Source organism: Aquila chrysaetos, chromosome 18 (assembly GCF_900496995.4).
Source record: "Aquila chrysaetos chrysaetos chromosome 18, bAquChr1.4, whole genome shotgun sequence".
Classification (NCBI taxonomy): Eukaryota; Metazoa; Chordata; class Aves; order Accipitriformes; family Accipitridae; genus Aquila; species Aquila chrysaetos.
In genome coordinates this window covers 631,534-654,408 of record NC_044021.1, presented here as the reverse complement: position 1 = coordinate 654,408, position 22,875 = coordinate 631,534, and the positions used below count along the sequence as shown (strand labels likewise).

Below are 22,875 nucleotides of genomic sequence, written 5' to 3'. Positions count from 1 at the left end.
GTTATTTAAAATTACTCTATTACCAATTTGCATTCATGACAACAAAGTATTAAGCATTAAGCTCTTTAAAACTTTTACTATTTATTTTTATATGCACTTACATTCTGTATCAACAGACACTTGAATTCACCCAACATGATTTACAAGAGTGGGTAACTTAAGTGTGTTTAAGGCATGACTTTCTGAAGATACCTTTCTGAAAAAGTGCATTAACTTTTTTCTATTTGTGATTTATAAAATTAAGTACTGTATACCAGCTCACAAGTTCAAAGGGCGCAGGTATGACAGAATGCCATAAATTTGTATTTTTCAAACTTCTTAAAGCTGAGACTAGCATCATGAAATTAAAACTAAATCAAAACACAAATTAACTAAACCTAGCACGCCATCTTCTTATTCTGCTGTAATTTGTTACAACAATACTCTTATGTGTATATCTATATATATAAAAATCCTTTCATTTCAATAATACAGTGTATTCAAGAATGGATGCTATGTAACATTCAAATATAAGTTATCCTACATCATGTCTAGTCCCTTTGAAAAAAGCAATTAACCCAACACCACAGCTCTACAGCTGAAAGGCCAAAATCTTCCTTTTCTGAATGAAGAAAACTTAGGAACATATTCTCCTGCATAGGTATTACCCTGCCCAGAGGTATCAGGCTCAAGGCAGACGGGAACTTGTAGCAATGGGGGCAGAACAGCAACACGGCACCAGTTATAACTACCCCAAAGTGGCGGGTACGGTGCGGTTACAGCAGCCCTTGCAGTGCCGTTTGCTCATTTGCTCAACAGCACATCTTTCACTGAGGGGCAAACTGCCCTGTGTCCCTGCTAACACAGGCAGTGACTCAGAAGTAGCTGTCGCTGCACTCACCCTGCAGCTGATGCCAGAATGTTCCCAATGCCAAACCTACCTCACAAAATAAAAACCTCTTTAGAGGGCAATTTAATATTCTTTTTTAATACGTGGGCTTTTCAGACTGAGAAACTGATTCATTCATTAAGGCTAGGCTAAGCACCTAACCAACTCAAGCACACATTTCCATGGAATGAAACCTTACATTGTATCATACCAGTAATTTTATTTTCATTCCTACTTCTTGAAAATGTGTCTTACTACCTACCCATATTAACAATTTGAAATTCCAGGATCATTTAAGATAAGCCACTGTACTGCAGAACTGCAAGTGACTTTGTGCATTTCAGAAATAATAAAGTCGACTAGTCAACTAATGCTAGATTTTTCAGTTACATTACCCACTCTTTCTTCCTCTCGGTGAAATGTGTCTCATTGCAGGTAAATGACTAGCTGTTGTGATACTTTTAGGAGAAAGAGTTTAATTTATGAAAGAGAATTTCAGATATTACGTCTGGAAAGGGAGGAAGGCAGTGAGTCACTTAAAACACGACAATGGTATGTAGAGTCTACACTTATGTTCAAGAAGAGACAGAAGAGTTTTGGCAGTGGTTCTCTCTTTGAATCCAGTAGCAATGCAGCTCTTTTCTAACTGTAAGAAATGTGATATATCAAAGACAGAGACTGAACCATATGCTGATCCTGTATCAGATTTTTCATGACCATTAAAGAAACCAAACTTGCTTGAAAATTACTATTCCATGGTAAATCTCTTAATGATTTCAGCTCCCAGAAAAGGAGGTGGAAGAATGCCCTCTGAAGTGGGGATATGAGGACAAAGAGGCTGCATAAGCTGACAGGAGGAGGATGCAGAAATGAGTACCAGTGGCTAGTTGGGAGAACTCTGGTCAAGTACTTTCATGGACTAAATGCTTGGCCCTTCCTACACCTAGCAAAGGTACCCAGGCTATACCAGCCACAGCCTTTCCAGACCTGAACCCACAGCCTGGGTAAGGCGGTTTTGGAGTCTGCTGCGTGTGCGCATTATGCCTTTTTCCACTTTGCCCCTGCACCACAGCTGTTTATTATGATTTGAAGAGAGCTTTTTGAATGTCTTATAATCATTTTCAGTGACGATTCCATACATTAACATGTTTTTAAATCTGAGAAGTACCACTGAACTAGATCAATTCATGATCAACTCGAAGCCTTCTGAAACAAGGTTTGAGGGATCCCCTATAATGCTCTGTCAGGATCCGAGTCACCTTCAGGGCATCCGGAGATACCTGTAGAGGATAAAAATCACCTGGTGCATGCTGTTAGGGCTTTCTTGATTTTAACAGTGATGTCAGTGAACAGCACCACATTTTAATGTGATTTTGGGGGTTAAAAGGATATTGAATCTCTTCTGAAAACTTTCACTCTACTTTGAGCAGTGGCACCATTGCAGCCACTCCTTCAGCTCCCTCTGTCTCTTACAAGTTCACCTCATCTCCCACGGCTCTCCGTAGTCCACAGTTTAGTTGTCTGGCCCCATTGTTTATGTAAGATCCCCGAAGGGTTGAAGTCCTTATCCACTTCCATACCGTTGGATTTTTTTATCTTGTCACTGAGACTCTGATCACCTAGTTTACTCCTACTAGTATGGAAAACAATAGCATGCTTTTTCTGGAAATCACTGTAAACCATCACTATGACTAACAGACACTTATCGCATGGCTTCTACATTTTTATCATCATCAGAAAAGTCACTCTCTTCCTCAAAATGGATAGCTATTTTCCTACACATATTCATAACATACACTTTCTATTTTTACCAAAGTTTCAACAAGCATCAAGCTGACTTGATTGGTTTTTTAAGTATGTCCCTGACAGTACATCATAAATTTTGCAGATCTTACAACCACCTGCATTTTAAGGCATCCCAAACACGTGCGGTTCTACTTAGCTGTCATCAGAGTTTCCTGAGATGTACCCACTGCATCCATGTTTGCGTTCCACACGCACTACACTACGGCGCTGCCCCTTCCTTTTCTCTTAGGTGCATCTTCACTCACAGTCGTCCTAGTTTTGGCTGGGATAGAGTTAATTTTCTTTCTACTACCTGGTATAGCCTTATGGTTTGGGTTCAGTATGAGAAGAATGTTGATAACACACTGATGTTTTCAGTTGTTGCCAAGTAGTGTTTATACCAAGTCAAGGGTTTTTCAGCTTCTCATGCCCAGCCAGCAAGAAGGCTGGAGGGGCACAAGGAGTTGGGAGGGGACACAGCCAGGACAGCTGACCCAAACTGGCCAAAGGGATATTCCACACCGTGTGACGTCATGCCCAGTATATAAACTGGGGGGAGTTGGCCTGGGGGGATCACTGCTCGGGAACTAACTGGGCATCGGTCGGCGAGTGGTGAGCAACTGCATTGTGCATCACCTGTTTTGTACATTCCAATCCTTTTATTATTGTTATTGTCATTTTATTATTATTATCATCATCATTATTAGTGTCTTCCTTTCTGTTCCACTAAGACTGTTCTTATCTCAACCCACGAGTTTTACCTTTTTCCTTCCGATTCTCTCCCCCACCCCACTGGGAGGGGAGGGAGCGAGTGAGCGGCTGCGTGGGGCTTAGTTGATGGCTGGGGTTAAACCACGACAACACTGTTGACACCTGTCAACCAATTCACCTTCAGCCAGTCGTATCTTTAAAATGCTAATGTATGCTATGCCATGCAACAACGTACTTATGTCTTTTACAGGCTGGAAAATAAATTTAACTGAATGAAAAAATTTAGGAAGAAACTGCGGTACAATGATTTATGTGAGTAAGTTATAGTACATCTATTTATAGCATTACACAGCCTTTTAATGACAGGCTGTTGGCATAATTGAGAATCCTTGCACAGAGCTTGGACAAAAACACTAACAACAACAATAATACATAATTGCATTTTATATGCAAAAATTAATGGGACTTCAGCTAAGAGCAATATGTTATTCATATGCTACTGATTCTAAATTGGGTTGTGACATATCGTTTGTTCCTCAAACTCATTGCAGATGGATACATTAATTTACAAGAACTCTAGAAATGCATATGGGGAAGAAAAATTAGCTCTACAGTTTACACAAAATGAGGAAAATGGCATAGAAGGCATATATTAATAGAGCAACAAAAGATTACATATAAAAGAAAGATTTAACATAAAAAGCTAGTATAAGAAGAAAAACAAAAAAGCTTGTGATTTCATTTAAATTCTCTTGTAAGAGCAATAAAAAAACCCCAGACATCCTTGGACAGATTTGCAGAGTATTTACATGTCACAATAACAGTCCTAGGCACACTAACGCTTCCATCTTCTATTTTTATAACTACTGTAACAAGCTGAACATATTTTTTTCCCTATGGTACCAGAAAACAAATGTTCATTCTTAACGTATGGTGACCATGCAAGGATGTATTTTAAAATAACCTGGAAGAATATCTTAAAAAGAAGGAAGAGTACCGGTGCAAATTTTTTTTTGTAAATATGCAGAGAAAATGGAGTTGTTATTTATTTAAAATTCCATTCTTCACAGGACAGATTTTGTCTAGCAGTCCTTACATTGCAAAATCAGAAATGAGGAGTTACTCATCTGGAGTAAACCGCTTTACTGTAATTGTGCTTTTAAACAGTGTTGTCAGTGTGGACTATTACAGCTGCACATAATCCCTGTGAGCACTAGGCCTTTTTTTCATTAATTAAAAAAAATAATGTAGCCCTAGTTGTTGCAGCGCATCAGCCCTGGGCTGCCTGAGGGTTCCCTTCAATGCTGTAAAGGGCATTATTAAAGGTATCTGTGACTGACTGACTCATGCATAAAACCAGACGTGACCTATAAACCAAAGGGAATTTAACAAAGTCAAGTTATATCCTTATTTTCCCTCAGTCCTCTCACATTTCAAAGATCACAGTACCCAATATAGCTTGGAGTTGGGGTGTAAGGTAGGTATCAGGACCTACTCTGGCTAGAGCATTTCTCAAGGTTCACATATGCGACTGGAGAAAGGCAGTCTTCCACAGCTGACATTCTTTCCAAACATAGGAAACAGAGAAGAGCATAAAATCATTAAAAGGCATGCAAAATAGTTCCGGAGAAGCAACTTTCTCTGAGCAATAGAAATAAAGGGAGTTTAATCAGAGTTGGTGGGGCCAAAGGAAGACTAAAATGCACAGCAGAAAGACTACCAAAAAGCTAGGTACCTTTTTTCATTCCTACCAACAAGAGGAGAATGGGAAGATGCAAAACTATTAATTCTGGGGTATGAATCAAAGCAGTTAATACAAATTATTGTCACAGTAGAACAGGTTTTAGAGCAAAGTGACAAAATGAACAGGAACAGTTATCAGGGCCCATTTTTTTCTGATGATACAAAGTTATTCATAATAACCAGGAGAAAGATGGACTGTGAAAAGCTGTAGAAAGGCCTCGGAACACCAAGGCCATGGTTTCACAGGAGACACAACACAGCGTACCCACCCGCTGTCACCAAGAGCTTCCTTCCAGCCTCCCCCACCACTGGCAGCCATTATGGTCCCCAGCTCTCTTCTGCAATACCCACATTTGTGTTGGGCGTGGGTATCAGGGTTTTGACAGCAGAGGAGCTGCAGAGGTGGCTTCTGTAGGAAGAGGCCAGTGGCTCTGCAAGGGACCCGCTGCAGAAGACAGCTGAGCCCATCAGCAAAGCTGGTGGTGTCTCTGGAAAGATAAGTGTAAGGAAGGGCAGCAAATGCCAGACAGAGAGAGGAGGAGGAAACAAAAAGGGTGAGAAACAGCAGAGGCAACACCGAGATCAGAGGAGGAGGAGGAGCTCCATGCTGGAGCAGATATCCACGCTGCGGCCCATGGAGAACAATGCCAGAGCAGACGGGCACGCCTGAAGGAACTGCAGCCTGTGGAGAGCCCACGCTGGAGCCGAGGAAAACCGTGAGGAGGAAGGAGCAGCAGCCGAGAGGAACCGCTACGTACTGACAACCCTATCCCCCCCATGCTGCCTGAGGGGAGGTAGAGGAGCTGGGAGTGAAGTTGAGCCTGGGAAAGGTGGGAGGAAAGATGTGGCTTTAATAGCTGTCTCTTTTGCTTCTCACTAGCCAAAGCTATGTTAGTTGTCAAGAGATTAAGTTCATTTTCCCAAAGTTGGGTCTGTTTTGCCCACAATGGTAATTGCTAAGTGATTTCCATGTCTTTATCTTGACTCACGAGCTTTCTCATCCCTGTTTTTTTCCTATTTTCTCCCCTTTTCCTGGGGTAGGGGGGGAGTGAGTGAGTAGCTGGGTGGGAGTTTGGCTGTGGAATGTGGCTAACCCACCACAACATTACACTGTTTTCTAAATACTACAGGAATCTTCCTATTCAGTGCTGCAAGAATGTTTGGGCTTGCCAGCCGTCATTAAAGCCTGAAAATTCATTATCCTGTGTAAAGTCATCAATAGAGTAATTTTCCACTGTCTGCTAAAAGCAGAAAATTAAAAAATGCTACACAGATTTGGTACTGTCTTATTGCTTGAGCAGTCACACTTGATGACCTATAATGAGAAAGCTGATCACTGCTGAACTTGAAAAATCTAATGACAGTAGCAAGGAAGAAGAAATTTTAAAATAGGCGCACAGCGATCTGGGCTTTATCTGAGACTGACTTAAGTGTGCATCAAATACAACTATGCAGGCAATGATTAAAACAAACAAAAGGAAATTATTTTTCACACCATATGCAGCTGAGCTGAAAAAGTGTGCCACAGGACTTGTGGATGTCAAAATTGGTTAAATGCAACAACATCAATTCTGGTTCAGTAAGTAACTGAACCACAGATTTCCTTGTGCTCAGATAGGTTACTGGGGAAGTATGACTATATGCATAAGATTATCTTTTGCACTTTTTTTGTAGGCATAAGCTACTGGCTAGCAACAAGTCACTGGGCTAGATGGTCATTTCCTTTGTCTCAGAGTGCCTGTTCTTATGCTCTTTATTCCTAGCAATTTCTTTTACTCTGCTTTTCAACAATGTTTCTCTTTTGGTTTATTTAGAGTATTTCAAATAAATATACTTGTCCTCTCAGCCTCTCATGTGGTGGTTTATATAGTCTCCATGTCTCCTTCCTGCTTTTTCATATTTCAAGTTATCTCCTAAATGCTGTTTTCAATCAGTTTCCTGATTTTTGTGTAGTTCCCTTTTTTTAAAGGTAACATCACTTTTGTGTTGGGGTTTTTTCCCTTTTAACCATGCAGGGATGCTCACATACAAAGTTCAGGACTAAATCAAGGCTTCCTTTCCTTATGGCATTTCTCCAATTAGCTTAAAGAACTGAGAAGGAACTTAGCTTAAAAATTTGACCCTAGTAAGCTTATGTCTGCACGCCTATGCATGCTGTATCATAACCCGTAACAGACCATGGCCCATGACATTTACCCAGCCCATATGGATGTGACTGAAGCCTCCTGCTGTTGTTGCATTTGCCGTTGGCACAGATACTCTCATCTCCCCGAGCAGTTCCTCATCCTCAATGGGAGGCTGAGAATATAGAATAGCTGGGACCTGACATTAGCTTTCACATTTTAGTGTTTTCAAAAGAGTATCCTTCTTTGCATGGACTATCTAGGGGAGAGTACCAGGCAGGTTGTTTTATATTTTTGAGGATTTTATTGAATGGCCATTAATGGCCATCTAAAAAATGGGAAGTGAGGATAATGATGGTGAATAAAGCTTGAATAGGACCAGCATATCAGACACTCACAAATATTTACAGGCACTAATCTGACTAATCACACAAAAGGAATACAGCAGTAAGAGTGAAACTCATGCGTTCTCAAAGAGTAAACCGGTCCTGGTTTTTATAGGGTGAAAGATGTCCCTGAAAGATTGTACAGAAAAAAAAAAAAAAGTACATTAAAAGAAGAAGGATATACATGAGGAATGTAGGAGATGTCCCAAGAGATGAAAAGAGGCATGGAAGAAAACACCAATTTATTGGCAGAGAGAAACATGAAAAAAGGAAATAGAAGGCTATTTAAGAGTATAAAATGCATTTTGAGATCCTTTTAACAAGAATATCTGACAAAGACTAAGGATGCCACAAATGCAAATGACAGAGGAAAAGGAATGCTTTTTGACGGTTATTTACAAGATGGTTTTGGGTATTCCAAGTGATGAATCTGGGAAAAGTCAGCTGCAATTCTTTGCTCTACCAGTTTTCATTACTTTGTTAGTAAAAAGGAAATCCAAAGCACTGGATATAAATAACAGTGCTGGAGAAAGGCAACAGCTAGTTTATTAAAATACAGAGCAGCCACAAATACATGTTAGCTGGAAGTAAAAGATTCACACACAGTCGAAAAAATAAGACTAAGGAAGAGCCTTCAGATACAAGCAGTTGCAACAGAAAACCTACCTGGTGTTGAGAGGGAGGGATCTAAGATTACAAAAAGGCTGAGGCAATATACTTCCTTGCAATTCCAGGGTACAAGATTTCAGGGATCTTGCAGACTTCCCAGTAATCGACTAAAGGACATCAGCGTTGCAGCCATTTTTTTTTTCTAAGGTCAGGTTAATACCCTACACAGACAGCTGAACTGTATTAAAAATATTTAAAACACAAAAGCATTTTAAATTACAGTAGTCTGAAGTGCCAGAGGCGATTTTTCTTTTTTTCACTTTAGGAGGAAAAAGATAAATATTACATATTTCTATTAGATTTTGGTTACAGCAAATAAGCAAAAATAACTTGTCCTTGAATGAAGATCTTCTGTATTTCAATTAAGTGCACGCTGGTTTATGTAGCTACTTTCTGAAAGCAGGGAAACTACTGTGTAGAATGGAGCGGTGAGAGATCAATTAAACAGTGAAGACAGCTCCAGTCCAGCACTGGTAGACAACAGAACAGATTTAATTGCTGATTCTATCTGACCTCCAGTAATTTGATTTTTAAACAAACTTTGGGAAATGCAAAGGTGAAAGGACAATAGCACATTATATTCCAAGGTCCTCCGAAATGGCAAATTAAATTTAACAAGAAACATAATGCTGCCAATGTGCTGTAACTACAGAAAATCACCGGGACCAACTGGAGAAAGTATGACAACACAGAGTATCAGAGATCTAGAAACTATGGCCTACAAGCCACAACGGAAGGAACCAGCTGCTCTATTAACAGCATAACTGAGGGGAGAGAGGGCAATCGCCTTCAGCTGCACAGAAGGCTGTAATAAAGAGGAAAGGAATAAACCTTATTCACATCCACTGTGAATTGCATTCACAGGCCTAGATTGCATTGTGGGATATTTAAGTTGAGCAACAGGGAAAGTACTCCCCAAAGATAAAAACTGAGGGGAACAGATCGCCTAGGAAAGGTGTAGAAGCTCCAGATTTTGAAGAGTCGGTTAGACAGACATCTACTAAGGATGTTTCAAGTACACTTGGTCCCGCCACCAAGCGAGGAGAAGGACTGAATAACCTCTTCATGCTTGAGACTTCTTTTTCTATGTTTTACAAAAAAATTCTGAAGTAGCAATAAAACCTTCTGTAAATTATATTTTGAAAACAGATCTAGTAGCGTCTACTCTACAATTCTGCTTCTGCTCATGAAAATTGGTTGAACATTTCAGTTATACACAAATCTCTCTTTTTAAAAGGAACAAATTAAGTTCACAAAATGGGTTTCAGTAGATACATAAGAGATGAATGCAAAAGTGGTAAGTAGTTAAATCTGTGGACTTTTGCTTTCTCTCTCACTTCTCTTTTTCTTCGTTATTCCTTTTTTAATCTCTGTCATCAGAAAACACATTAAAACTGGAGGAGGCCAGAAAGAATTCATTAGTGGCTCTGGTAAGGGTTTAGGAGGAAAGTGTCAGGTTTCAGTGAAATAAGGAAATACAGGGAGAGGAAGGTCAGGGAGGGTGTATACTGTCACCACTACAGCATTTTAAAAAGGTTAAGCAGATTTTTGTCAAGATGATCATAGACAAAGCTTCATTTGAACCAGAGCTACCTCAAGACCTAAAGCAGCTGTAATTTTTTAGTTTGTTTCCTTCACTACTGCATTCAGACTTTTTTTTTTTTTTTAATGAGGGGACAGTTGTTGATGGTAAGGACAACTGTTCACATGACAATTTAGATTTATATAAACATTAAGATTTAGTGTTATTCAACATTCTGGTTTAAAAATTAGCCCAGCAGCACAGATTGAATGGCTTACAATCCAACTTCCTGGCAGATTTTAAAATGCAGTTTACTGAGAAACATATTTTTATGTTGAGTATTTTGAGTTGCATGTCTGAGACATCACAGGTTCCTTAAAGCTATTTGATAATTTGCAAGAATAAATAAATGTAATGCTTTTAACAAAAAACTACTTGCCTCCAATGCCCATATACTCTGGGAGCTGTTGTACATAACTATGCTGTAGGCAAGTTGGGGGCCAAGAGTCACAGGACTCCCCAGGAGTTGGGGGCCAAGAGGCAGGACTCAAGATCTCACCAACAGAGAAGTATGAAATTGTGTCAGCAAGTCAGGGTGAGGATTACCTCTGGGGATGGTAACAAGGGTAAGCCACAGCCCAGTGACGGCCAGTCAAGTACATTGTGACAGGCAGGTCTAAGGTCAAGCCATAAAGTCAAGTCTGTGGGTCAGGGGCCGGATCAACAAGTTAGATGGCATAGGCACGACTGCACAGCTGCAGTGTAGCGCAGGTGGGGACCAAGGGTCATAGCCTCAGCAAAAAAGCAGCTCCTAAGGGAAGGAGCGAGGAGACCGCACTGTGACTTCTTACAGCTTTCTTCGTAACAGCTCGTGTTAGCACGCTGTCCTTGCACGTAACCAGCTGAGCTCCTAGAAGGTAGCAGAGTGGGCTTCTGAACTTGACAACTACCACTTGGTAGGTGCTTTTGGTTGAAAGCACCTGGGAATAGTACATTTTCCAGAGTTGTTTTTTTTCCTAGGGGTGTTTCCTACAGTCTGAAGCCCTGCACATTCAGGGAAATGCTAAATGGAGGTAAGGGTTTGGAGGGAAGAGGAAAGAGAGAGAATATTACAAAAAGAGGAAGGTAATTGATTTACAATGTGGAAAGAGTTAGAAGTAATATCTGGCTAGGCCATTGACAAGGATATGAACTTCCAGAAAAGTCCCAATTTAGCCCGATTGCTGAGAAGACCTTAACACAGTGAGCGCATCTCTTCCCTTACAACCTCTCCACAACAGAGCAAGGAGGAAGAATACAGTGGCACATACGGTTAAAATGTCCCCAACTTAAGTTGTTTAGCATATGTGCACGACCAGTGTGAATGTTCATATGGTCAATCACTTGAAGAACAAAAAATATTAGAGGTGACATAAAGAAGATATTTAGAAGTGGCAAGATTATTAACAATGCTAGAAAAATACAGAACTATTTGTGAGCAGCCATACAGAAGGTATTTAAAATATCCAAATGAAATTAATTCAGAATCAACACCTGTTTACAACATGGAAGCATGTATGCTGGAAAGCAATAATTCTGGAAAGAATATAGAGCTCATGGTACTTAACCCAATGAGCAGGATCTCCCAGCTAACAAGTGTGTAAAAAAAAAAAAAAAGATTGGAAGAGGCTTCACATCAAATCTATGTGTAGTTTCTGTAGGCACAATATCCTGTAATCCCTACTTGTAGAGAATTTTTTAATGTAGACAGCTGAAAAAGACATACCAAGGATAGTAAGGACAAAGGGATCTAGTTGGATTTAAATAATATTTCACTGGAAATAAAATGGCAATTTAAAAATGAGGCAATTAATTATGGGAATAATTAATAACTGAAACCTTTGGACTCACTGTCAAAAGACACTGTCTTTCTAAAAAGAGCTACGTTTTAGCTATTAATTTTAGGTTTTGTGATGTGGCTGACAAAACTGCCAGTGGCATGACAAGCACTAACATTTGCCTGCCAGCTATATATTTCATCAGAATTATCAGGATATCAATGAAAACATGGCAATTAGTATCTGCTTAAACTACACATCTTACTTTTAAAACAAAGCAGCATGACTCATCGGTTTATCTGAGGGTGTTAGATGTAATAAATTCCTGAAGATCAACACACAGACAAGTAGCTGAATCTCATCTACTTCGCTGCAAAATGGTAAATGACCTTTCCTCTCCATGAAGTCCTGAGGTAGGAAAAAACATTACACACAAGAACTGCAGTGTCTCTATTGACCTGTACAGTAGCTACTTGCACAAGGCATTTGCTAAGCCATTCATTTCAAAATAGTGGGCAATGAGTGTCTTCATGTAGATAACTAGACTTCCAGTAAATGTATCTCTCCCCCTGACAATGAAATACACATTCCCTGGGCTTAAAGCCACAGTTTACAACATTTCAAAACATGGCAAGCCTTATTTCTACATAAAGGATCTCTCCTAGCTCCTACAAACAATTCAGCAGAGCAAAAATTGGAAAACAGCTTAAGAAAAGTGGTCTTCTGTCAATAGTGTTTCTCTACAAATTTCAAGGTCATTTCTCAGATCCCTGAAAAAGCACCAAAAGGGCAGTATCCCATACTTGTTGGACCTCTGGAGTTTTCCGAAGAGGGAAGCTGAAAAGCTGCATACAAAGAGGGCTAAGCAACCACCCCTCTTCACTACTCCATCTCTCCAGGGCAGAAGCTCCTAAGCAACTTTGGAAACAGTGAAGTATTATGAAAGAATAACTCCAGGACTAAATAAGATGTAGGTTGCTAATGCATTACATGACCCATCTGCAGGCAAGGAACTGAGTATCTTTTCTACCTTACAAAATCTCTGGTCAGCAAGGCACTTATGAAGCCTCTGTACCTCCTATCGCTATCCTTGCTATTGTTTTTTGATCTACACACCTCAGTCGTGACATAGAAGTAAAGCACATGAACTGACTTGGATAATAAAACCCTGAAGTATCCCCTCTGTCAACATGTGCTGTGCAAAGAATGTTCCACAGTCACTTTTTGAGGGTCACAAGTCATAGGGAGCAGGAAATCATTTTGCTAGGAGCTATTACATTTATTGGCTAGCCTATTGCCTCAGACCTTTTTTCAGAAAACAGAGTGGTTTGTTTAGCACTGTGAAAGCATCAACTGAACCAATAAGATGAAAGGGAATCAAGAGAGGAAAAAAAGGCAATTGCAGCCATGCAAACTGAAAACTGCCTAATGAATTTATTGAAATGTTTGGAGCACTAAAAAAGAGGATCCGAGAATTACAATCTGATGTGGAAAAAAGAAAAAAAGCAAACAACTGGGAAATATTACATTTTTATGGTATATTCAAACAATCAAAAATTAAGCCATCCACTTAAACGCTTTCTAGGTGCCTCTCACTTACAGTATCATCATCATCTTTGCCACAGATGACAGATACTTCTTTGGTAATACTGCAATGAAATACTTGTTATTATCAAATGAAGAACATACTGAACTTGTGTAGTACCTTCTCCTAAAAGAAAATACCCAAATCCGTTTTCTTCTTGTTTTCTTAGTGAATAATAGAAGCCAAACAAAGCTCCAGGAAGGTAAAAAAAAATTCAGACAGCCTTAACCCTGAGGGCTTGCAAACTCAGTAAAAAGCACATAGCAATGGCAGTACTGTATTGTGGGGCTACGTGGTTACAGAAGACTGAGGGTAATACCAGAGAAAAAGGGGATATACTAGATTTTCTGCATAACAGGTTTGGCTGTATATACTTTTCTGTGTTAATTAGATAATGTGGACTGTGACTTATTGTAGCTGAAATATTACTAATAATTGTTTGTTGTATTTTCATTAGATTGTTAAGACTTTAATTAGACTAACAATAGATTCTGAGCTCTGTATTCATAGTGTGTTCCCTGTTGCCCACAACAAGAGTTGAAGCATAACAACTGGTCCAGTTGAGTCTTGAAAATCTCCCTGCACACAGATTCCATCACGTCTCCCGGCAGCCTTTCCCTGTGCTTAACCCCTCTCTTAAGGAAGAATTGTTTACGTCCTTCCAGCCACGATTTGCCCTGTCACAGCTCATGCATATTGCCTCTCATCCTTTCACGGTGTGCCTTTGAGAAAAATCTGACCACATCTGCTCCGTAAGCTCCTTCAGGCAGTAGGTGGATATTAGTTCCACACCCCCCCCCCCCCCCCCCAACATTTTCTTCTGCAGGCTAAACATCCTGAGTTCCCCAAGTCTCATCATCTGCCATGAACTCCAGTCCCCTAATTACCACTGCAGCCCTTCGGTGGACTCTCTCCAGTTTCTATTTGCATACTCTATCCATCTACCACATGGTCTACCATGGAGAGCTTGGCAGTTAAGTTGCTCCTCAGAACAGGCTTTAATTCTGGTAATGACATGTAGGTTAATAGAAAGGATTGGCACCTCACCCATGTATATGTGTATGAACATGCCTGGATTCTAATGGCTTCTAAAATTTAAAAGACCAAAACTAGTTTTTGTTTTTCCTGCTTACTAGCCTTGAAGCTATGTGGGAAAAAAAAGGAAAACGAGGAAGCCCTTAGAAAAACTATTCTATGTTCATGAAATATTAATAGCTTATATTCTAAAATGCATTAAATGAATTTACAGGAATCCACATTTTATATATTAGTTCCAAATACTATATTTCAAATGTTTCTGTTCTTTACTAACAGCCTCAAATCTCAGAAATGTATGAGGCTTCTCTGTTTTAGATTAATTTAAAAACAATTTTGAAATATTTCAGTTCCTGTAATGAATGGTATTGCTTCACCATGTTTCGGTGAAAAAATTAAAATCCCACTCAATGATTTGAAACCTCATTCATTTTCATCTGCTACCCGAGTGTTGTTTCTAAAACCATCATTATACTGCCTGCTTTGCAAAGACAGTGTTTTAGAGAACCCACTGAACACCAACACCTTACAAACACCTCCCTGAGATGTTGTAAGAATTTCTCGGTGTATATTCCTATGTCTCATGATGCAAAGCACCAGGAGAGAGGGAGAAGAGCAATTATGCTAACTGCTTGTCAACGTTAAGATCTTGCACTCAGTGTTCGTGAGTCATCACCCCTACAAACTGTCAGCCAGGCCCTATCAGTGAGACAAGTAACATTATGAGAGGCTATTTTAAATATGTATCTTGAAATAAGGCTGCAATTAGCAGAGGTCAGAATAGTTTCACATTTCACTTTTATATACACTGAGAAGACAGAAAAGCCATGTGAGAAACACCAAAGTGGCCGCTGAAAATACTGCCTCGTACCACAGGAGTTTAAAAGTGACTCTCACAACAAAGCACACTAATGGAAATAAAGTCCAGAGCGTCCAGTGACATCAAACACAGCCCTACGAAACCACAGTTCGTGAAGGTGTGGTTTGCAACACGCCTAAACATCTACACATCTTCACCTGCCGGCAAACACACGCTGTATAGTGCAAACCCAAGCCAAGCCTAAGTATGACCCCTATGCCATAAACCACATGAAGCTGTGAAGGCCCTGGGGGCACTGACCGGCCTTACCGGCCCTGACCAACCTCACCCGGCCTCCACCCTCGGCCTCTGCCCAGGGCCCAGGAGCCCCACAGCACCTCAGCCCCCCCGCCGCGCTGTGCCGTCGGAGCTGGCTCTGGAGCCTGTCGATCCTGGCCCCTGGACAGACAGACCTCCGGGCTTCCCCAGACCTGCCTAGCAATTGCTGGACCTGACCCTGAGCTGTGGGTGGACCTCAGACCCGCCCCATCACTGCAAACCCGGCTGGTGCCCTCTGCTCCACCCTGGCCGCCAGCAAGCGGGCTTGCCCAGCTCGGCCCGTGCTGCGGGACGGGGCCCTGGGTGGTGAGGGCCCCGTCCTGCTGGGAGGTGTCCTCAGCCATGGCTTCCCGTCCCTCGGGAGCGGCCGGCCTTTGCTGCGCCCTGAGGGAAGCACGCAGGGGGCTGCCTGGGTACAATATGCCTGCCTTGTACCTCGGTGTGTGAACGCACAACCCTGTTTCACCGGACACTAGTGTACGCTGGTCTCAGTCGGAAACCATGAATTTGGCGTTTCTCTTGAGTTCTTTGGCGTAACTGTTGAGTGGTAATTCAATATGCTTATCTATTGATACGACCAAATTGGTATTCTCAAAAAGGCTCTTGAGAGACACACAAAAAAACCCAGCTGAAAAACAACAGCTGGCTACGTTTGTATGAGCTTACTCTCCAACAAAACAAAAGGAAATCCATGGGATGATTTGGAACGTAAATTGCACATCTTTCAAAAACAATTATAAAAGACATGATGTCCATGATCTGGAAAAATCGGCAAATGTGATCTGTAGCCCTAAGCATTTAGAAGCACATCCTATGCTCTGCAGCGGTATAAAAGTAGCTTGTGTTAGTTCTCACTCCAGTAAATTAGATTTTTCTCATTAAAGAGATGTAGAATCAAGGGTCATGCTACAACCTTTCAGAGACTAATAAAGGCCTTGATCAAACTCGACGTTTTTTAAAATGCACCTGCTCCTGCTCTTTCAATGTATCCCAATCCTCTAAAAATAGTCAGCAATATAATTGACTTGCTCCCTGAATACTAACAATGTGGATGATCTTCTGTATCTTCTTGGCAAAACAAGCAGTATTAAAAGACAGACTAAAGTACATCCACTTCGGAACTAAAGTTTGCAAACAAAGAAGTATGTTAACCCTGGGGAAAAAAACCACAGCAACTTAGCAAATTAATCTTCATTTACCTTTTCACATTTAAATATCTAGCATTCATAAGTGTGATAATAAGGAGGTGCACCTCCTCGCCTTTTTGGTTGGAAAAACTGGCATGACATAAAAGACATATTATGGGGTTGAGAGGATAAAGGCTAAAGAAATCTATATAAGAAGACCGGATGAGCTAATGGTTCATCGGAGGTCAAAAAGATCATTAGCATTCATAGAACAGTTCACTTCCGTTTAATGAGACATTGATGCACCTGTTATTAATGCAGACCTGCAATACACTACTTAGAGCTCTGTAGATGTCTTAACTAATTTGATATATTTATTTCTACCAGTTCACAAATATGACAACGCATACTTTTATATATATAACAAAATACATACAATATCCTTCATTATTCTATAACAACACCACATTTTATCAATGAAAGATAGCTGTTCCTGGTTTCCATCTTGCTGGGCTCCAGTGTATTAGAAACACAACTGCTACAAACCACAAAGAGGAAGCACCTGGCATAGAATTTCAGGTATTTTTGCTTCTCTCCATTGTCAGGTTCTCAACCATTTCTGCAAGACCTTCAGAAATGGCAGGAAATCAAAACTACTTACTTATGTCTTTCCATAGAAATTAGTAGTGTTTAGCAAATAATACACATTTACAGAAACTACCAGCTAGCAATATGTCTGGTCTAACTACTGCCTTCTACAAGCAGCATCCTTACCCCTTTGAGCTCACCTACTGACAGTGTCCAGTAACACACCCTCCTACTTGCCGATACTCCAGTGGATTTCCAATGCCTGTAGGAACCGATAGGAGAAACCTGGGCCCTTACAACTGTGCTCAGCAAGCTAAGAGGTCAGGTCTCTGCTGGATAAGGGAGACCTTGATGCCTGCCATGAATTATGCTGTTTGATTATTGTCTGCATACATCCTTCTGGCATCTGAGGCCTAAGCACAGGGAACAGTGTTAACCATCTTCTACAAAGCCACCATGAGCCTAGAAGCCATCACATCAGCCCCACATCACTGGAGACTGCCCAGTCTGGCGTGGTACTGCTCCCAGATACCTGGCACCGGTTGTTCTGCACTCGCAAGCTGTCTCACTGGAACTAATTTGGAGATACTCTTGCCCGTTTTCTCAACAGATAGTAAGATATGCATTGTGTACTACCGGTTATAAAGCCTACTGATTCACTGCACACAGCTCATGGAAGCAGAGGTGGAAACTTGTACACGACTGCTCTTACACAACCTTTCCTGCAGCAGTACCTTATGCAGATTTTGCATCTACTCATCAAAGCCTGCCTTTACTGTAAAATGTTCTCCTTAAGACTACCTTAGAAGTTTTGCAGCAACTTTGGCCAGCATGCAACCCAAGTGCCCAGCAGAGTAAGGCTAGCCCTCTGGACACACACGACCTGTTGGTCCTGGTATGGACCCTCCATTTGCTTTTTCTGCAAAACAAGTATTGGTGATGGATCTTGAAAAACCTTCATTTAAAATGGTGACAGGTATTTGTGAGACAGACATGACAGTTAAGGTCAGCTGGGACATACAAGGTGTACATCTGCACTTTTTGTGACAACAGAAACGTGTCAGTGAAGGCTCTATTCTCTGACCCATAACAGTTCATAGAAGTTTTAGTCTGGTGACCTTCAAAGCAAAATACACATATCTTCTTTACTACTTGATGAACTAATTTGTATTTCAAATTCCCTTAAATGAAGCACCTATCTGTCAGGATGATAGGCACTGTACAGAACTTGCAAAGAGAAAAAGAACTATATAAAGCAATCAGAGAAGCCTTTTATTCAGCTGCTACAATAAATGACAGGTAGTCTCATTATGCAATTCCCCTAGCTCCTCTTAACATACCTGACCCCTAGAACTGTATCACATGATTCATCAGTATTGTAGTTTCAAATGTTTTTCAAACAGTGCAGTAATATCTTCTCGTAGTGATTCTGCAGTATCGGTCTTGGGCATGGAGAACTGAAGATTCCCGAAGTGCACATGTACCTCTCACACCACATTCAATGAGGACAACAAAAGAGATGGTGTGCAAACAGAATCTATATAGCATTTTAAACTTCATCATAAAATATTTTCATAGAACAAATGAAAGAAAACATGTATGTGACAACACAAATAATTACAATACCTTCTTATATTCAGATGGAAATTGTGCACAACCTTGTTCAAAAGACCTTGCATATTTCGTTAAGTAACTTTAAGTAATTCATTAAGTGTTCTTGCATGAGCAAACTGAATTATATAGTGATGAATGGGGGGATAGTGTGAAAACAGCAAAACAGACCCAGACACAGGTGTGACTTTACCTGTTGCCTCTTCTCAAATTCTAACTTGATACGGGATTTGATGCAGTTGCACGTGTCCTGATACGTCTGCTGCAGCGCAAGTTCCATGAGGTGTTTGTGGTATGCTCCTGCCAAGTTTCCGCAGATAAAAATGATTACATTTGCCAATATCTAGGGGGTTAAAAAAAAAAAGTGTCAGGGAATTTATATGAATAAATTAACAGAACATAATCCTAACCTGCAATGAAAGATAGCTGTAGTTGCTGCAGTTATGTATTTTGCTTTTGTTTGATTTTTAGCAAAGGTTCACTTTTCAAAAAGCCTTCACAATTGGTGGCAAAATCCCAAGCAATAATACCATTTTAATTTAGGATTAAATAAGAATGATAATGAACAAGATGTTTGCCTACTCAATGAGGTATACATTTTCTGAAATTCAGCTCATGTTCTACATCCACTGCTGAGTATTAATTAGGTGGGATCATGATCTACTGATGTAAAACAATAGCTATGGCTCCTAATAGCAACATCAGAAACCATGTTATTGCCATGCTCTTTTGGCAAGGCATTTTCTTTTGCAGTGCCATATGATTAAGGGGTGAAAAGTTTTACCTACATCAGCAGCCTGCCCTGCATTTTACTTCAGCCTGAGCCACTGCTATCTGTCAGTCACCTCTAAATACTAACCTTGGTGACGGGAAGCTATGTTTAAGTAGCAAGATCTGACATCTCTCTACTAGAATATACTTTTCACTACTACAAAAAAAAATGCATTTGCCTAAAACACAAAACTTAATCTGTTTAGGGTCAAACTTACAGCATCAGATGCTCAGTGTACACAACAACACATGAACATGATAAGTAATTTCATTTAAAGAATCCAGTTTTATTTAGTAATTGTCTGGGACATTTCAGAGAGTAAAGAGAGGAGAGAGGCTGGCCTTTCCTGTGCTTGAACTTCGAAAAGAACAGAATACTGTGTGGCAATGCTAGCACTTTCAACTGTCCCCAGTTTATTGCTGCAAAAAGAGAGACACATTTACCCATCCTAGATCACTTGGAGCAGAAGAAACACAGTAGAGTAATGAAACCAATTCCTAATTCAATAAAAAAAGGTAATATTAAAAGGGAACTGAAGCTGAGATACAGCTGCAATCTGTAGAGCAGGTCTCTATCTGTAAGGCCCTAGTGTATCATATAGCCTGGGTTACAAGTACTACATGATGTCCTAGTACTCATGGTCTGGAAGGGAAGGAGGCAGAAAGGAGGCTAAAATTTCATTAACTCTCCACAGTTAATCTAATCATGAGCTTTATGATAGATTTCCCCAGTGATCATTCATTGGTTGGTTTTGGTGTACCTATGTACCAGGCAATCTTCTGTGAATTGCTAGTAGTGAAAGAGCCAGAGATGTCAGAAAAAAAGTCCAACAGTATGCTACATTGGTTCAGAGAAAAGAGATAAATTGTGTTATTAACAGAAATCCATCTCCTTGAGGAACACATTTTATTCACAAAAAAATACAAGGCGTTTTAATGCTCCTTTTATAAATGCACACTTTAAAATTAAAGTTTTAAAGAAATGCTTTTATTTTCCTCACAAATTATAACATCGTTACAGGCAATACCTGTTCCTCCATCTGTGACATGTCTGACATCTCACCTCTCATGGTTCCACAAAGCTAAAAGTGGGAACTATATACCCTTGCCACAAAAAGGATCAATGTTTTCAGTTTGATAAAACTTTTCTTTCTTTCCCTAAAACTTTAAGATCGTGGCATTATGATGTTTCTAAAAGCAACATTCGAGTTCTTAAAATTTTCTAAAATACATAAATGTAAAAACAAGGAGAAAAATCTACATATTTCACTTTCTCCAAAGAATCTCTGTTATGAAGTAGAGGGATAAGAAATAGTTTAAATCAAACATTTCACAACAGCCAATAATTTAAAAAACCATAAGAGATGATGGTGTACAGAAAAACATTTGAACTCAAAATACTTTTCTATTTCTTTGTAAATCACAACTGCCTCATTCTGCTTTGATGTCAGCATCGTCACATAGTCTGAGCAGACATGGATCTTGTGTGACAGATTACAGTGCAGGGATAGGGTGTTCCAACTGGCTGGTTTTTGAAAAGAAATTATGAAATGAGAACAAATGCCTGAAAATAAAGATTGCTGGGCATAGAAAATTCTGAGATAGACAGTGGGAAGGTTTAGTAACAAAATGAACACTGAACTGAACTGAAATCAACAGTGTGCTGTCATAATCTCTATGCAGAGATCATTGTTGAAAAGCCGCACACAAACTTACTAAATGTATTGTCCAGCTTCATAAAGTTACAGACTATTTAAAACTTCAGGCATATAACCAGTCAAAAAAAAATATAAAATACTGTGATGGGTAGATGGAGGAGTAAATTATGAGTATCATCTTCACAGCCATAGAAAAACAGATTACAGTTTTATGACTGAACTAGCTGAAGTGAGAAAATAGATGGAAACAAGTGACTGACAGGCAAGGAAGCTAATTAACCAGGCTTTTCAGATTCTCAATGGGGTAATTCAGCCCACATGAAGCTCTGTGCTGGCTTCCAGTATCTGAATTAGGCTGTTCAAAGACAACTCAGATATCTCAGCCATTGCCATACTCAGTGTAGATGTAACACTTAAGTGTGTAAGTGAATATGTAGATAGAAACTGTGTTCGAAACATCATTAGTTCTTTTGGCTAGCATGAAGTTCACTCAGAAATGTGTCACAAGGGTATAAGCTTAGAAAAAAACTTCCAATAAATGGATCAACTGGTTTCTAACTCAGACAAACTCAGGTTTTTTGCCCATAGGTAGTCTGGCTTGAGTGAATATTTCTGTACTTGCCACTGAAGAGCTATTGAGTGAAATACAGATTGTCAATAGACTGTTCAACGGAAAATACAATTAACATTGCTAAACAAAATAAACAACGTATATACTTCTTGCTGAGTGTCTCTCTTCTCCTACATCTTGTATTTGCTTCTGAACCGTGGTCCAGTTTCAACATATGAGCTGGAGACGAGCTCCATCCCAGGTTTGCTCTAAGGTCTCATAGGCATTTTCCCAGAAGGAACAGGTTCAAAGTTTTCCTCAGTCCAAAAAAATTAAATGAGCTTCCCCCTTCCTAAGCAAGCACTCTAATCAGTATGCAATGGTACAAAAAGTTCCTCCTCTTCAGGCACCTGCTCTGAGAAGACCCCATGCTGTGAATCCTACCTGTACCAAAGCACTTGGAATGAAATCCTGAGTCAGACCAGCCTTCTACCTTGTTGTTTCCCTAGGCTAGGACTCTGCAGCTCTTTCTCTTTTCCTCTATTTTTTTTCTCCCCACCCCTGCCTCCCTCCCCCCCTGATGAATACTGGATAATAAGAGAAGATGTGGTGGATCTTCTGGTAAGAAACTCTGCATCTTGCTGTGAGAGCTCTGATCAACTGTGCAGATAAAACTGTAGCCAAGAACCTCTGTAAGGGAATTAAGGAGTACCTGAACAGACTATGCAACATGGTTAGGGCTTCTGCCAAGGAGGACAAGCCTGAGCTGTGGAAAAGGGTGTAACTAACAACGGTAACTCAACAGCAGAAAAAGACCAGGGTGACCTCAAAGGCAGTGTAGCATGAACCTAGTTCATCCCCTTTACAAACAGACACTGTATAAAAAAAAAACCACCACACAATATGCATAAACTCTAGTAAGCTCCCACTCAATTCACCATATGGAAACACTGAGTCACACTGCAGAAGTTCTAATCTCCCTGTACAGTCAGTGGAGAGGCAAGTCCATCTCCTGGGCCATCTGCATCCCTTTAGATATATCCATTAAGCATATAGTGTGGTGAGGTTTCTGCTTAATCAATGAATAAATTCAATGTCTACAGAAGGTGATCTAAATATGAGTCAAAAACTAATGCAAGGAACACCAAGATACCACCAGGAAGTATCTCTAGATACTCCAAGTACCAG

The 22,875-nt window shown here is 40.2% G+C and overlaps 1 protein-coding gene across 2 annotated transcripts in view; it reads right to left on the bottom strand.

Annotated features, from left to right (window-relative positions):
• The window catches only part of ADCY2 (adenylate cyclase 2), a 216,699-nt gene that overhangs the window by 92,874 nt on the left and 100,950 nt on the right, over nt 1-22,875 (bottom strand). For both annotated transcript variants that reach the window (XM_030041979.2, XM_030041980.2), the window contains one exon: nt 18,902-19,051. In XM_030041979.2, the coding sequence (XP_029897839.1) occupies nt 18,902-19,051 (150 nt within the window). The remainder of the gene's footprint in view (nt 1-18,901; nt 19,052-22,875) is intronic.